The 16,799-nt window shown below is 43.7% G+C and overlaps 1 protein-coding gene across 1 annotated transcript in view; it reads left to right on the forward strand.

The window, feature by feature from the left end:
* LOC308335796 (mitogen-activated protein kinase kinase kinase 11) overlaps window positions 1-16,799 on the forward strand; it is a 66,078-nt gene that overhangs the window by 20,154 nt on the left and 29,125 nt on the right. The window contains exons 2-5 of the mRNA XM_080792998.1: window positions 5,327-5,507; window positions 9,397-9,545; window positions 13,170-13,348; window positions 14,051-14,303. Of these exons, the coding sequence (XP_080649124.1) occupies window positions 5,327-5,507; window positions 9,397-9,545; window positions 13,170-13,348; window positions 14,051-14,303 (762 nt within the window). The remainder of the gene's footprint in view (window positions 1-5,326; window positions 5,508-9,396; window positions 9,546-13,169; window positions 13,349-14,050; window positions 14,304-16,799) is intronic.

A 16,799-nucleotide genomic window follows, 5' to 3' on the forward strand; every position in this document is an offset into this window, starting at 1 on the left:
CCGGGAGGCATAATGTTGCTTGCTTACGATGATTACGATCGACGTTTCCACATCGTCTGAATGTGTCTAACCCTAACCACACACCACACAACAACATAGATGATAAACACGGAGAAAATAAATAAATGATACACAACCAACAGACAACTCATTTAACATTTGGCCCAGACTGGTCCACCACAAGCCACTGGCCCACTATGGGACGGCCCAGCAGACACATTGGCCCACTATGGGACGGCCCAGCAGACACATGTCTGGTACGTTTAGTGGCCAGCCCAGGCCTGCCATGAAGCACTGGTGTAAAGTACATTTAACCCATTCTGACCTGAGATCAGATTCATACAAGGTTTCCACTGGACACACACTGGTCTGATTAACCCATTCTGACCTGAGATCAGATTCTAAAAATGTCAGTCGTTTCTTCGATTTTTCAAAAATAGCAGACCTACAAGCTCGTAGCGCGCCACTCGGTGGCGCGATATGAGCTTGTAGATCTGCTATTTTTCAATAGCTAAAGCATGACATGATGCTAACACCAAAATGGGTTCCCGTTCAGAATGGGTTAATCAAGTACTTCTTGAGGTATATCATACAGTAACCACTTCAACCCTAAGTGTATACACTTCGGCCATTTGAAAATAGCCGATCTACAAGCTGTAGATCGGTAGATTAGTTACTTTCCAAAGGTTTTATTCTTATGCAATTTGAAAACGTGTGAAATGCATAATGAGTAGTACTTTTTACTTTCAATACCATAGGTCAATACCTTTTGTACGTTTTCTTTTACTTTAAATTTTGCATTCCAGACTGTTATGTAACACAGTTGCAGTATTGGTCCTTTTACTTAAGTAAAATCCACCACTGACCATGAATCACTGACCGTCTACACTAAACACTATCCGCTGTGAAAGTATTACTCAACCTAGCTACTACAGCAGTTAAGACAAATATGTCGGGTATTCTTTAATCACTTGCTGCGTATAAGGGAAGCAGTGCTTATTTATTTACGAGACCAATGTCAGAGGAAGGGAGAGAGAGAAGGCTGAACACCGGATGTAAACTCTAGCGAGATGAGAAACACGGTGTTCTAATTCCATCTTTCACCAACCAACATGTGTTTACAGCGATAGAACATACACTATCTATTTCTTTCAGCAACCAACATGTGTTTACACTGATACAGTATCAATTTTGGAAAATTGGTCATTTGAACTCCCCGAGAGTTAGTTAAATCAGCACTTTTATTACTGTATATTTTAGCTTGGTTGTTTAACTACATTGTTGACCCGGGATCCCCCCATGGGGGTCTGTACTGAACATAGACCCCTCCTTTTCCCCTCATACCAAATCTCTTATAAAAAATAGCACATGATCTACTGTGCAAGCTCACAGTGCGTCGCATGTGAGCTTATAGATCTGCTATTTTCACTGAATTTTAGCCTATCTTTGCTCGGGGACACTGCTGGGGTTTACGTGGTTGCCATGATGCAAGCTTTTGTTTGGCTCACGTCCGTTTGTGGGAGCCTGGCTGCTACTTGACCCTCTATATTGTATAGATAGTAGATACACATGTGACCACTATCCTCATCTAAGAAGTTTTGGGGAGTGTTTTGAGAGCTCATGGAGGAAGACAGGCGGGCAGGTTGATTGTTGCAGTTAGGCTTTGAACATATATCACAGCCATCATTATGATGGTGCATGGCGTGCTGCAGGTAACAGATGTGTTATCTGCATTGCTCGCTGCGAGGGACCCTGATGTTGCTGCTGGTCGCCTCTTACTATGTTGACACGCCCTGCCTTCCCACGCTCTGTGCCAGGGCCATCGTCTTGTTCCTGCCATGGCTTTTCCAACGCCCTGCAGGAGCCTAGCACACTGAAAGTATAGGGCTGGGGAACCATATCAATAATGTATTTTGTATAGAATCGGCTCCTCCTCAGCAGGTCTTAATGGGTTAAATGGATGATGCAATAAGTGGCTGTGTTTATCAGCTGCTTGCGCAACATCTCCGTGAAGTTCGGCGAGGGCACAGAATCGCACGACGTGACTCATGACAAACATTTGGTTGGTGGGGTAGTAGGAAAACGCTGCGTGTGAACGTGGCGTTTGTGTTTGAATGATTCTCGGGGCGTGTGATGACAATCACAAGATCCATCCGGGCACTCGGTATAGAAAGGAGGAAACGGACTTTGTTATTAAAAACTTACAAAGGCAATCACCAAGATGTTTTCCACCTACAAAGGTCTTCATCGGGGCCAATAAATGACAATTGTTTTTGTTGAGATACGTTTATGACTGCAACAATATTCAATATTTTATATGAGACTATTTAATATCACCTTGGTTTTGGCACATCATAATAGAGCACCGAAGTCTGACGTCAATATCTGTAGAGGGTGCCAAGTCCACTGGTTCATGTACTTTTTATTTGCATTGTAATCCCCATAGGGGAATTTCAGATATAAGAGTTTACATATAAGAACTGTTTCACTCATACGGATATGAAGAATCAACAAATCAGAGAGAAAACGCTAATGTTACTGCTGCTGAATTAGTTACATTTTGCTAGGAACAGACGATCAAAATATGATTGACTGACTGTCGTAAACGATACAGAGACACCTCCCCGACAATTTCAACAAGACAGTTTGTTTATTTTTGGACCACAATGCTTATATTAGACGATTTTAAGATGACCCCAGGTTATTCTCCATAGAGAAATTACTTCCGTGAACCAGGGGATGAGCGAGTGACGTCAGGACTTTGGCGCTCTATAATAATACTAATAAATAAAATGCATATCATTGTCACAATAGTGATATTGAGGTATTTGGTCAAGAATAATTGTGAAATACGAATGTGTCAATATCAGCCATGCCGCTCTACTGCAAAAGTGTTGCGTGTACAAATTGAGCCGTAGTTGGATAGATCCTATCCAAAACACAACCTAGCTGGTATGTAAGCAAAGGGTTATAATAAGAATATTTGTTTTTATTGTGAAGATCTTCATCTTCACAGTCTGTTCCAACAGAAAGACACGCATAGGGCAAAACAACATGGCATCACACAACAACATAACACCAAGACAATACATGAAGTCCCCACTCCCCAGTATTCACAGAACCACCATATCAGCGAGGCAATTTAATGAATGCTGCAGTGGCTGAAGGGAGTTCAGTGGACACAACAAACGTATTTTTCCCCGAGTTCTAAATGACAATGTACGGATGATCAGTGTCATTTGATACTGTGAGTGCTAAACGTGTGACGGCTTTATTGTTCATATGAGAAAGTGCGGGGGTGTGGGAATTCCGATTTAATCTTAGCTAAACCCGTTATTTGTTGTATGGGTTTGATTCGCCGTTTTGTAATAATGTAAAAGAAATAGCGGATTTGTCGCGCACCTGGTGACGAGGCGGACGCGTTATGATCAGAGCCATCTAATAGAAGAGTTACGAAATTTTAAGAACTTGGGCCCCTTCCCTACTTCCTTCACAGGTGTTACCGATGATACTAATGAAGGCTTTGTTCCATTCTGATCAAACAGAGTAGGCTGGAAAACCAAAATCGTTAGAGTTACGAAATTGAGGGGGGCGGAAACCGAGCACTCGAGCGCTGTTCATGCAGCCTGAACTGAGACAAGCTGGAGTTGGAAATACATTGTTTTCAACGAGGGTGGCGCAAATAAGAGCTATTTTAATGTGTGCAACATGATAACTGTTTTAAGAAATAAGATAATTTATGTCAAACAAGTCTCTTAAATTTTACTATTTGAAGATCTGGATCCGAATCCATGGCTCCAGTCCGGTCTTTCTTCCTATAATAAAAATAGGAAGTTAACATTTTTATTTACAAAAAAACAAGTTTTGGTGATGCTCTATATTGTCTGAATCAACTTTCTTTGTATTTGTTTACGTACTAAAAGAGTGACTTTGAGAGCTGTTTCAGCGTATAGTACAATGTAAGTCAAAGAGGAGCATATTTTGAATTATCAATTTCTAATCACTTGAGCAATTATTTTAGATTTCTCGTCCATATTTGGAGTCACATCATGGCAAGGCACAACCCCAACCTCTACCAAAGTGGTCTTACCCCTTATTAAGGTTGGAGCACCTTTGCCTCAGATACACCTGTGTGACATATTGTTCATGATGTTGTTTATGTATTCATAACAGACCCATCGTCCCAACACTATACTGTATATGACACATCTACTCACTGGGACTCCTGACGCCACAGACTATAGCACGCCATCCATGGCAATGCTTGTTAACTTATACCATATTTGCAATGAATCCTATTTCATTGCTTTATATCGTGTCTATCTGCGGAACGTGGCTGCGGCGCTGTGGTGGTGATTTACTGCGTCATCGCTTATGTGGAAATTTAAGACTCACATTGTAGTGATTTAAAGAAAAAAAGGGGAAGAGGATGTGAGGGAGAGAGTGTATGCGTGTGCGTGCAATGTGCGTGCGTGTAAATGCTAGAGCGCAAAGGCAGGTCTCGTGTTAAAGTTTTCTCAATATGTCTTAATGTTTCTTTATTATGCGTGAGAAAGGCCAACGCAGCGGTGCATTTTAATTGGCATCGCTAATTGGTAATTTAACCACTTAAAACAACCAGTGTCCGTGCATTGTGGGGAAAAGCTTTCACAGAAAATGGTGAGCTTGTCGATGTGCTATTTTCAGACCGTTTTCCCCACAATAACAGAAATGCACTAGTATAGGGGCGCCCGCTGGCCTAGCGGTCCAGGCGCAGGCCACATATAGGCTGTGGCCTGACAGCGTGTCCCATGTTCCGAGTCCCGTTCATGACGACCTTTGCTGCGCGTGTCGCCTGTCTCTCTCTCTCCCTCTTTCCTGTGATGAAAGAACTTCACTTGTATCTATCAATATATGCTCAACAAACCTAGTCTTATATTCAGCACAATTAAGGTACATTTGTTTGCTCCCACCTCCACCCCAGCACCACCGGTGGACTCTGCTCTTAGTTCTGTTTGCTCCCACCTCCACCCCAGCACCACCGGTGGGCTGAGTGGGCTCGCTATTTCTGTTCCCCATGGTATATTTGATCCTTGCTTTTAATTGTTAATGATGGTTGTATAATTGCTAATGATGGTTGTATAATTGTGCCGAGCAGGGAGAAAAATGTGGCAGAGCCGAACCGCAAGATAAAATATTATATGCACACTTGTATTCTCATTCAATAATAAATATATGTTCAATCTATTTGTGAGTTATCTGACGGAACTGGGTAAACTGTAACTCTTCTCTTTGTCCCTTCCTTCCCTCCCTCCCTCCCTGCGTTCCGTGCGTCCGTCCTGTCCAGTCCTGCTGGCCCTGCCCATGGACGATGACGACATGGAGGGGGTGACCCTGAAGATCACAGACTTCGGCCTGGCCCGGGAGTGGCACAAGACCACCAAGATGAGCACGGCCGGAACCTACGCCTGGATGGCCCCCGAGGTCATCAAGGCCTCCACCTTCTCCAAGGGCAGCGACGTGTGGAGGTCAGTCTGTGTGTGTGTGTGTGTGTGTGTGTGTGTGTGTGTGTGTGTTTTTTCCAGACTGAACTCACAGTTTTACACTTTCTCTTCCCATCATTCACATCATTGACACACGCCATCATTCATTGTTGGGAAAATACCATGTTGATAAAAAAAGAAATGTTTCCCTGAGAGTTCCAAAGAAGAAGTGGCTGCATGAATATTGAAATCACAGAAACCAGTTGGCCCACGTTTATGATATGTTGAAATTAACTGATGAGCAAATTGTCAAGGACAGCGTAGTAGTAGTTTATTATTGCGTCGCAAACCAATCCCCAAGAACGGCTGGGCAACATTGAAGCCAGCGGCGGTAGTGACGTAGAGGTACCACAAGAACAGCACGAGGGGTACTATGATAGGAGCCAACCAATCATATCAACGCTCGAGGGGTACTATGATAGGAGCCAACCAATCATATCAACGCTCGAGGGGTACTATGATAGGAGCCAACCAATCATATCAACGCTCGAGGGGTACTATGATAGGAGCCAACCAATCATATCAACGCTCGAGGGGTACTACCCGCAAGTCAGTCAGTCAGTCTATGCTGATGCTTCAACTTCCATTGAAGTGAATAGTGTCATAATAGGACCGCTAGGGTTCAATTGGGACCATACTGATGGACGGAGGCTCTGACGTATTCATTCATATACTTGACATTACTGTCGACCTTTTTCTAAAGCATTCAATTGCTTTTTGGAGCCATTGGATTCTGTTCATTTCAGTACAACATGAAGGTCAACTCCCAGAGACTTGCAGGGTATTTCAACACATTTGAAATGTGTGGGTTTTGTCAGTTATTTTATAGTTGATTTCTTTTTCATGCCTTTTGTTTTCAAATGTGCATTGATTTGAAAAGTCGAGCAGAAATTTGTCTCGGCAGAAAATTAAACTTTTGAAACAAAATGCAATCATCTGTGACAATTCTATATAGCCAACATTGACCCAGTTATTGCAGGTCTGTAAAATTTCAATCACTTTATAGATAAGATAAACAAACGGAAGTGGAAGCTTTAAAAAAAAAACGACATGTATTGATGAGCCTTGAATTTAGCTCCTGAAGGTGCAAAAAAATCGATGCTTGCTTAATGCTTACAGTTACATTTTTACACTTTGAGAGAGAGAGAGAGAGAGAGGGGGGGAGAGAGAGAGATAGAGAGAGAGACTCTCTCTGGAGGGACAGAGTGATAGATGGCAGGAGGGCCACCACAGCAGCCCATGTGATGTGTGCTCTTCAAAGGGTGGCTCTGTGCTTTGTTGTGGGACATGTGTGCTGCACACTGTCCTATTGTCTTCTCCAGCGTTGGAGGGAGAGAGGCAGACCACACACTGACTGCAGCCACCAGCCACATGCAGCTCTTTAAATGGGAACGGGGTGTGTTAAAATGTGTACGCCTCCACGTTGGTGTATGTTCCTGCGCACGTGTGTCTTTATGTGTGTACACACACACACACACAAACGGTACACACACACACATGTCCGCGTGTGGTTGCGGCCCCCCTGTGACGGTCGGTCGTCCAAACAATTTCCTCTAGCTCGCCGCCGTGGAGCCGACCGAATCCCCCACACTACCACGCTCAAAGTCGCCGTGCGTCACACTTAGGGTTGGGACTCGGAAACGCTTCTTTCTCAGACCCGGTTCCGAGATTGAAGAAGACGTTCATATGAAAAACAACATTAAGCAGATAAGCATCCTGGATCATAGCCACTTTGATAACGTTTGTAATAAACCAAAGCGTTTGTAAATCCGTCAAAATTACGAGTATTTTAGTTTGAGCCGATCACCAGCTACCACAGAACGTAGGACTGCAGCAAGATGGCTGCCGGTGAACTACGCCTTGCTCTATCTAGCCTTTAGTTTATATATATATATATATATATATATATATATATATATATATGTATATATGTGTCTATGCTTTTCATCATGCTGTCAGTCAGAGCTGGTTATGTGGACATCTGCTATGCAATTATAGTTCCGGTGGTTCTCAAACATTTTTATTTGACTCTGAGAGTGTAACAAATGAAACCAAATGGACCCGTAAGCATCCACTTGGTTTCATTTGTATACACTCTCAGAGTTACAGACCCGTAAGAGTCCATTTGGTTCCATTTGTACACTCTCAGAGTTAGACATTATTCTATGATCTCATCAGGGAATTCATTTGAATATCTTTCTCAATACTGAGAGTAATAGATTTGTACTGATGACTCTTAAGTGTAGTATAACCCTACTGTCCCCTACGACCCCCCCCCCCCCCCCCCAAAGTGGGTTTGGTACAGATAAAAACGCTCCGTCCCGCACACTTTTCAGCCTGGGCCTGTTTGCACGCCTGTAAAGGTTCCCAACCCTATTTTCCGGACCAAGTCTAAATCGGGCACTACTTTCTCGCTCCCTGGCGATACATACAACAAAAGGCCCTATGCAATATGGCAGCCACATAGCATGAAATGTGTTAATTAAGGCTCTGTTCCATTTAGTGTAGAAGGGCCTTTCCAGTGAGCCAACAAAACACCTCTCAATGGAACACAGACCATAATTACCATTATCACCTGTAACACCTGTGAAGGAAGCAACATAACAGTCCAATTTCACGACAATATGGCTGCCGTGGAGCCTATAGCCGCTTGTCTCCGAGACTGTCGCGCAAAGACGGCGAGTAGAGCCCGCGGGAGACCATGCAGCGAGCGTCGTTTCTGCACAGTCACAGCGGGCGGAAGGAAGGTGTAATTATAGAGCTATATAAGAAAAGGGCTGTGGCTCGCGCCATCCACTTATGCTCTCACCACGGCGCATTTTCACTCAGGCTCTCGTGTGTGTGTGTGTGTGTGTGTGTGTGTGTGTGCGTGTGCGCGCGCACGCAACATCCAAGCTGTACAACTGCCACGCTTCCGCAGCTTAGAACAGTGCTGGTTCTCAACCTGTGGGTCACGACCCCCAGGGAGGTCCCCTCTTAATTTTTGGGGGGTCCCCAGGTTGAAGACACAGACGTGTGCTGTTGTCTCCACATGGCCTGCTGTGCCTCTGCGTGTGGCTGTTTCTACGCAATGCAAGTTTCTCATGCAACTCAGCGTGTTTTGTCTGTCATACATGCGTGCGCGTAAGTATGTCCTGCGTCATACTTTGCCTAGTTCTTATGAGTTTGCTTTTCCAGTCGTACGCACACTTCAGTATTGTGTGTGTGTGTGTGTGTGCGCGTGTGCTTGCGCTGTTCCTCACTAAGCATTATTTCCGTCACTTATACCCTTGAAATCTGCAATGAACGGCAAGGTTATTGCTTCGTTATATTATCCCAGAGGGGTAATTTGTCTTGCAGCCATCAGTAAACCACATACTGTACAAAATAAGACAATAATACAATACAATAATACAGCACACCATGCATTCTGTATGTCGGGCTGAAACCTTGTAAAGCAGTGGTTCTCAACCAGTGGTCCTTGAGGGGGGTTCCAGGTGGTAACCAAATGGACCCTTGTAGACCTTTAACTTTTGAGAGTCAAGAGTAAAATTATTGTTAAACAATCTGCATTTCTTAATTTCCAAGAAGTCTACACATTTAGTAGAATGTAAAATGATTGTTATCTTGGTCAATGTTTTCCTGTTATCTCTCCTATGGTACCACCTATGGTATCTCTCCTCTGGTACCAACATCAATATGGAATTGTGGACAAACCTTATCCAACAATAACAAAATATCCCTTAAGTTTGGGTCTGAGAGGCTAAATGTCATCAAAATGGTGGCCTGTGGCTGAATAAATAATGGGCCTTGAAAGGAAAGGGGTTGAAAATCACTGTAATGAATCATTGAGCGGCCGATAACCTGCTGACACGTTGTGTTCTCCCCCTCACAGCTACGGCGTCCTGCTGTGGGAGCTGCTAACGGGCGAGGCCCCCTACAGAGGCATCGACGGCCTGGCCGTGGCCTACGGAGTAGCGGTCAACAAACTCACCCTGCACATCCCCACCACCTGCCCCGAACCCTTCGCCCAACTCATGAACGGTGAGACACACACTACTGTGTGTGTGTGTGTGTGTGTGTGTGTGTGTGTGTGCGTGTGCGTGTGTGTGTTGGACGTACAGTAGCGCGTGGAAGGAACACGTTATTCCGACCAGTTCCTTTCCCCTCCATCAGGCGCGACCGGGATCACTGCATGTTACATTCAAAGTAGTACGCAGAAGACATATGGAGCAATGTCATAACATTAACATAGAAATAATGAGATGAATGAGAGGAAGCCAGGGGAACATCCATTAAAAATTAAGCGTTGTGCTAAAAAATATATATAACACTTGCATGCATTACTACGGCTATATAATTAAAAACTGCACTGAATAAATTCTGCTCTCGACTATTCACCACAGGCCTAATATTATTATTGTTCCTTTGAACACTTTTCAAGAGCTTGTCTGAGTGCACATCTCGAGTGAAGCCAATCAAAATGACACATTCAATTATTCTTGCAATGGGATGTTTTGCATAATAGCAAGACAAAGCTCTTGGGCAAAGACGAAAAAAACAACAACGAAAACAACAACAACGCAATAACATTTTATTCCCCTGTGGGCATTACCAGTAGTGCTTTTATAAGATCAACCGCATGTTAAAATGTACTGTGGTATGGAAACCAATTAAAAAGACAAGTTGACAGAGATTCAGGTATAGGAGATACGAAAAGAAGTGATGAAATGTCTGTTGAAATGTCTGTTGTAGTGATGAAATGTCTGTTCCCAAACTTTTTCATGTCGAGGACCCCCACATTTATTTGGTTCCATTTGTACACTCTCAGAGTTACAGACCCATAAGGGTTCAGTTGGTTCCAAACTATCATTCAGCTGAGCTAACGTGTTCTGGTCTAGAGGGGGCGGGTCGCGGCCGAGATTTGCGCACGCCCTGATTGGATCTCACCGATCTGTCCGTCAGCCCCGGCCAATGCGTTCCCCCGGGCTTTCATTTTTTGCGCCAACGAAAATGAAAGCTGAGTAAAACCATTAGTTTTCAGTGAAATGGAACAGAGAGCCATCTGTGCTCCAATAGAGCCAATGTAGTTATTATTTAGTTACAAGATCTTGTTAATACTCTTCATTGGTTAAACATTTATAAAAGCCACAGACAAACAGCCACACTTTAATTCAACCTGGAGTTCCTATGTATGGGCCTGTCATTATGAAAAAGGATGAAAATAACCCATCTACAACCTCACACCTATACAGATGGTAAAATCTGTGTCAACTGAGCAGTGCAACTATACATTTATTGTTATAGTTAGTAGTTACTGTACTGTGCAGTGCTCTGTACTGTATTGTGCTGTACTGTATTGTGCTGTTCTGTACTAGGGCTTTAAGCAACTAGTCGACTATTTCAACTAGTCAACTAGTAAATCCACTAGTCAACCTTGTTGGTACTAGTTGACTAGTTGATAAGATTGATTTTCTTTCCCCACTTTTGTAGGCCTCAAGATCAGCTAGAATGCTATATTATAGACAGTCACCAATGTACACAGTTGTTTATGTACAAATATTAAAATAGTTTAACAGAGTTAAACAACTAGTTGACTTGAAAACTAGGCAACCAGTCAACTGTACAGTGTTGTAGTGTACTGTGCTCTGTACGGCACTTTGATTATTTTTGGAAAAACTCTTGGAGAAATGACAGTCATCTCAGCCTTAACCCTTTTGAGAACCGCTGTTCTATGTAACAGCAGCCTTGGGACCTCTAAACTACCACTATGGGCCTATAGCGGGTCAGAGCCTCTGCGTTGCGGTGTTCCTATGTGGCGTAAACATAAACCTGAGCAACAGAGAGACAAACAGAACGCATCACAACTCCTCCTCTGTGAGACCGCATCGTTGGACTATAATGTGAAGCGTTGTTTTTCAACCATCGCCGACTCACTCCATGTTCAGGGAAATGAAAAGTGCACAGACCTGGTGACTGTGAATTGATCTCAGAGAGAGAGAGAGAGAGATGCAGCTAAATGATTATTTTCTTAGCAATATATGTTTTTGTAATTGACTAGTAGTAGGAATCCATATTAAACATTGTTTCCTTCCGCAGTGTTTCACTAACGTTTGAAGAATTACCTCGTCGTGATTGTACCTCCATTTCATGAATGACAATGGGGAAAAAGTTGTGAATAGCGGGAACCACAGGGAATGTGTTAACCACTATGCCCTATTTCATTTATTTTATACCTTCATACATCGTCACGCAAAAAAACAGCTTATATACAAGTTCACAACAGATCCAGGTTGAACATTGTTCTTATAATCTATAAAATACAATAAATGTTTCCTTTGAATTTGCCTCATGGGGCCACCCCCTGCCGTCGACCTGTTCAGTTTACTCTCCTTCAGCCCTCCACTTCTGCAGGTGGATCTTTGTTTTCATTCATACTAACAAGTAACAACACAACTCCAACACGTTGTAGGTGCGGAGCTCTGATTCTGCCTTGATAGAGATTAGTTTTAAAGTGCTTATGTAACTCACTGGCTTTGAACCCAGGTCTGTCTGCCGCGTGGAAACTAAGCCAACATCTTAACCGCTAGCCTAAAGGGGAATTCCCACTTGGCCGGGGAGAGATATTAGGCTTGGTCATCAGGCAGAGGCTCTGAGCCAAGTGCTGCTAGGCGTGTGTGTGTGCGTGCGACGCGTGCGTGCGTGCTACAGGGGGGCTTGTAGCCAGTGGCCAGTGGTTCTCAACCTTTTTAGGCCCCCAAAAATTATCATATTTGAACTGGGGAACCCCCACCCTCTACCCTGACAAGGAATTGTAATTGTAGGAGTTGAGGCATTACATTTTGTTTGCCTCACGGTTCCACAGATAAATATTGTGGGTTGTTGGTTTTTGTGGGGTATTTTTGGCCTCTTTTCTTATATTATTTGACCATTTTTATAAACTATATGATGGGAGTATGAGGGAAAGACCCACTGGCACGCAGTCAACGACATTATGTCCAGAGCTGTTGAAAAGGGCAGCCAATGGCTATGGATAGAAGAGGAAGGATTCCAGAGACTCAAAGGCAATTTTTGAAACTATCTCCTCACCACTCGCCCTACACACAGATATATAAATAATAGACGCAATGCAATGCAAATGGATGGGAGGGGAATTCCAGTATTGTCTCTATTATTCATACATCTATGCTCAAACCGAGTGGAAGTGTGTAGGGTGAGTGGCAAGGAGCTAGTTTAAAAAAGATGGGGCATCCAGAGGGCGAGCCCAGGGCGCAGGGATTCCCTGGATGCTGAACCCTCTGGAGGCGTTTTTCACTCAAGAGTTAAATTACCGTATGTTAATTTCCAAGAAGTCTACTACACATTTAGAGAATGTAAAATGATTGGTAGCCTATCTTGGTCAATGTTTGCCTGTTATGTCTCCTATGGTACCACATCAATATTGAATTGTGGACAAAATCTTATCTAACAATAACAAAAGATTCCTTTAGTTTTGGGTCTGGGTGGTTGTGTTTCAAATGCAGAATAAATAATGGACCTTGATACTGTATGAAAATGGTTGAATACTACTGTTCTATAATAACCTTGATTCAAATGACAATGACCACAGGCCCAGCTTCACTATGACTAAAACTAAATGACAATTGTGTGTCATATGTGTGTGTGTAGACTGCTGGGACCAGGACCCCCACCACCGGCCCAGCTTCAGTTCCATCATGGCCCAGCTGACGGCTCTGGAGGAGCAGGTCCGTGAGGAGATGATGCCCCAGGAGAGCTTCCACTCCCTGCAGGAGGACTGGAGGCTGGAGATCCAGGACGTGTTCGACAAGCTCCGGGCCAAGGAGAAGGTGAGAGACACCAGCGGTATCACCCCATTAAAACTGGGAAACCAGCGGTATTACCCCATTAAAACTAGGAAACTGCATCTGTGTCGCTTTGTATTTAGGCAATGGCTCAGGGTCACCTTCCGGTTATCGTTTATTACAAACAAAATTTATTCCCCCCCCCTTCACACACACACACACACACACACACACACACACACACACACGCACACACAAACAAAAGTTCAAGTGAAATGTTTCAGGTATGTGAAACAAGCTTCATAATCAAACCTTTTACTTGTACTTCTTTTGTGAAAAAGCACTGAAACTTTCTTCTTTCCTGCCTTGATCTCCTAACCCCCCCCCCCCCCTCTTCTTTTCTTTCTTCACTTTCTTGGGAAAAAAACACAGTGGGAACTGTGCACAAAAAATAATTTCACCCACTTTTTTATTTAATTTTTTTACTTAAACCCATTCTGACCTGAGATCAGATTATAAAAAATTCTGTTTGAAAATGACAGTTTTCTGAAAAAGCTATGTTTCTATGTCAGTTGTTCTTCGATTTTTCAAAAATAGCAGACCTACAAGCTCTATGCCCTAGAGCTTGTAGATCTGCTAAAGCATGACATGATGCTAACACCAAAAGGGGTTCGCTCCCAAAATGGGTTAAACGATGATGAGTGATGTGACAATAATAAAGACGATTGTGATGACTCCGTTCTCCAGGAGCTGCGGTCACGCGAGGAGGAACTGAAGCGCGCGGCGCTGGAGCAGAAGTCCCAGGAGGAGCTGCTGCGTCAGCGCGAGCAGCAGCTGGCCCAGTGGGAGCAGGACGTCTTCGAGCGCGAGCTGAGCCTGCTCATCCTGCACATGAACCAGAACCAGGAGAAGAAGCCCAACGTCAAGAAGAGGAAGGGCACCTTCAAGAAGCACAAGCTGGCCAAGAGCAAGAACGGAGAGAAGATCGGCATGCCTCAAGGTAAGGGTGGACCCTGATCCAGACTGTTCATTTATTTAGATCAGCATGCCTCAAGGTAAGGGTGGACCCTGATCCAGACTGTTCATTTATTTAGATCAGCATGCCTCAAGGTAAGGGTGCTGGACCCTGATCCAAACTATTCATTTATTTAGATCAGCATGCCTCAAGGTAAGGGTGGACCCCGATCCAAACTGTTCACTTATCTGAGGGACAGAAGTAACGCTTGTGTCATGGGACGGGACGGGGTTAGCAACTTATTACTTAACCCATTTAGACCTGAGGTCGATTCTATACAAATGTCTTCTAAATCCTGACAGTTAAACCTATGTTTCTATGCCAGTGGTTCTCAAACGTGTGTCAAGGAGCCCCAGTATCCTGCTACCCTAATAGAAAGGGGTACATGAGCACCTGGCCGTTCATTCGTGCTCTATCTCCGACCAAGCCACACTTCCACCACACATCTCTCTATGCAAAATAAAACCTGCACACTCCCACAAAAGACATAGACTACATTGCATTCGCCAAAAATGTCTTCTTTACTGTTTAAATATTACTTTTCTGAAACACGCTATTCTTGCTCAACCTCAACAGCCTACGTCAGAATCGTCATGTTGGCGTCTACTACGCCAACTACGTTCACTTAATGGGGCCAGTCCTTCACAGTGACACACGCGTTAGATCAACCACGCGACCGGGATGGTTTCTACCCCTCAATGTCGTGCCTACTCTACACTGCCATCCGAAGGCCCCTCCCCCTTTCACTGCTCCTGTGTGTGACCTGTGAACTACTCTCTGACTGCACTGTGGCTTGATTTATATGTGCGAGGTTGAAATGTAATGCACATAAATTAATTATAGGTCCAGCAAGCAAATCATGATTGTCTGTTTGTGCTCAATAGGTCACCATCACATTCCGATTTTAGGTGTTGTGTTTTCTATGACATTTATTTGGGCCAGTAGTTTCATATCTATCCTTTTTCCGACCAACACAGAACATGCTAACGGTGTTAGCGCGTTAGCATCCATCTTGCTTTTCATTTATATGTGCGAGGTGGAAATGTAATGCACATAAATTAATTATAGGTCCAGCAAGCAAATCATGATTGTCTGTTTGTGCTCAATAGGTCACCATCACATTCCGATTTTAGGTGTTGTGTTTTGTATGACACTTTGGCCAGTAGTTTCATATCTATCCTTTTTCCTTTGACCAACACAGACCATGCTAACGGTGTTAGCGCGTTAGCATCACACAGCTTACAGCGTCAGTGTTGCATGAATACTTTCAACCATGACAATGCCGACTACTTTTGCTCCACACACTTCCCAAGGATTATGGAGATGTCTTTATTTATTTTTTAAGGTTGAGAAATGAAATAATTATGGTCGTTTCTAATCTCAGCATTTCACAAGAGAAAGACGTGGATGCCTTTCGCTGCGCTGTTGGCGTTGCCATGTCTCATAGAAACAAGTAAATAGGTCTTTAAAAAGAATCCCAAAACAAGCGCATATAACAGGGGTCTGTAACCTATTTTAAATGAAGTGCCATGTTTTTATTTTCTAGATAGTGAGTCAGCCACAAGCTCACATCACAACAATAATCCATGTAATAATCACAATAACAATACTAATAATAATAATCATAATAATCCTGCTACCCTAATAGACAGGGGTACATAAGCACATGGCCGTTTATCCAACAGCTTTCTCCGACCCAACCACACTTTCACCACACATCTCTATATGCAAAATAAATTCGGCACACTCCCAGAATACATATAGGCTACATTTCATTGAAAGAAATGTCTTAATTACTGAATAAATATTACTTTTGTCAACCACGCCATTGTTGCTCAACATCACCAGCCTACGTCAGAATCGTCATGTTGGCGTCTACTACGCCAACTACGTTCACTTATTGGGGCCAGTCCTTCACAGTGACACACGCGTTAAATGAACCACGCGACCGGGATGGTTTCTACCCCTCAATGTCGTGCATTTGCTGCGCCCTTCTAATGCTGCGCCACGCCTACTCTATACTGCTCCATGCGACTCGAACAGCGTCAGCAGCAGCAGCTCCGAGCCTCCGTCAGAAAGGCTGCCCACAGCACTGCACAGCCCCACACCCAAATGAATCGAATGAATGAATAAGGCGCTTATATCGCTATTGCTCAGTGGATGGGACATTTACATTAAAAGCAATCGGATGGACGCGTGGATAACGGCATGGTTGTGTGCAATCGGAGGGAAAGCTTCCATAATCCATATAGCTTCCATGCTAGCTGCTTCAGACACAGGGGAGGGGAGGGAGAAATAGTGCGAAATAGCGCTTATGCAACAATTACCCTAAAACACAAACACCTCAACTCGATGTCATTGTGAATAAGAATTTCGAGCGAAATAATAATTTTTGGAAGGACACTTTCACCCAGTATGAAGCTAAATGTGGAAGCCGTGTGTGTCACACCAAAACGGCTGACCTATAGAATCCTGTAACCA

The sequence above is a fragment of the Protomyctophum bolini genome, assembly GCF_963924005.1.
Source record: "Protomyctophum bolini genome assembly, chromosome: 20".
Lineage (NCBI taxonomy): Eukaryota > Metazoa > Chordata > Actinopteri > Myctophiformes > Myctophidae > Protomyctophum > Protomyctophum bolini.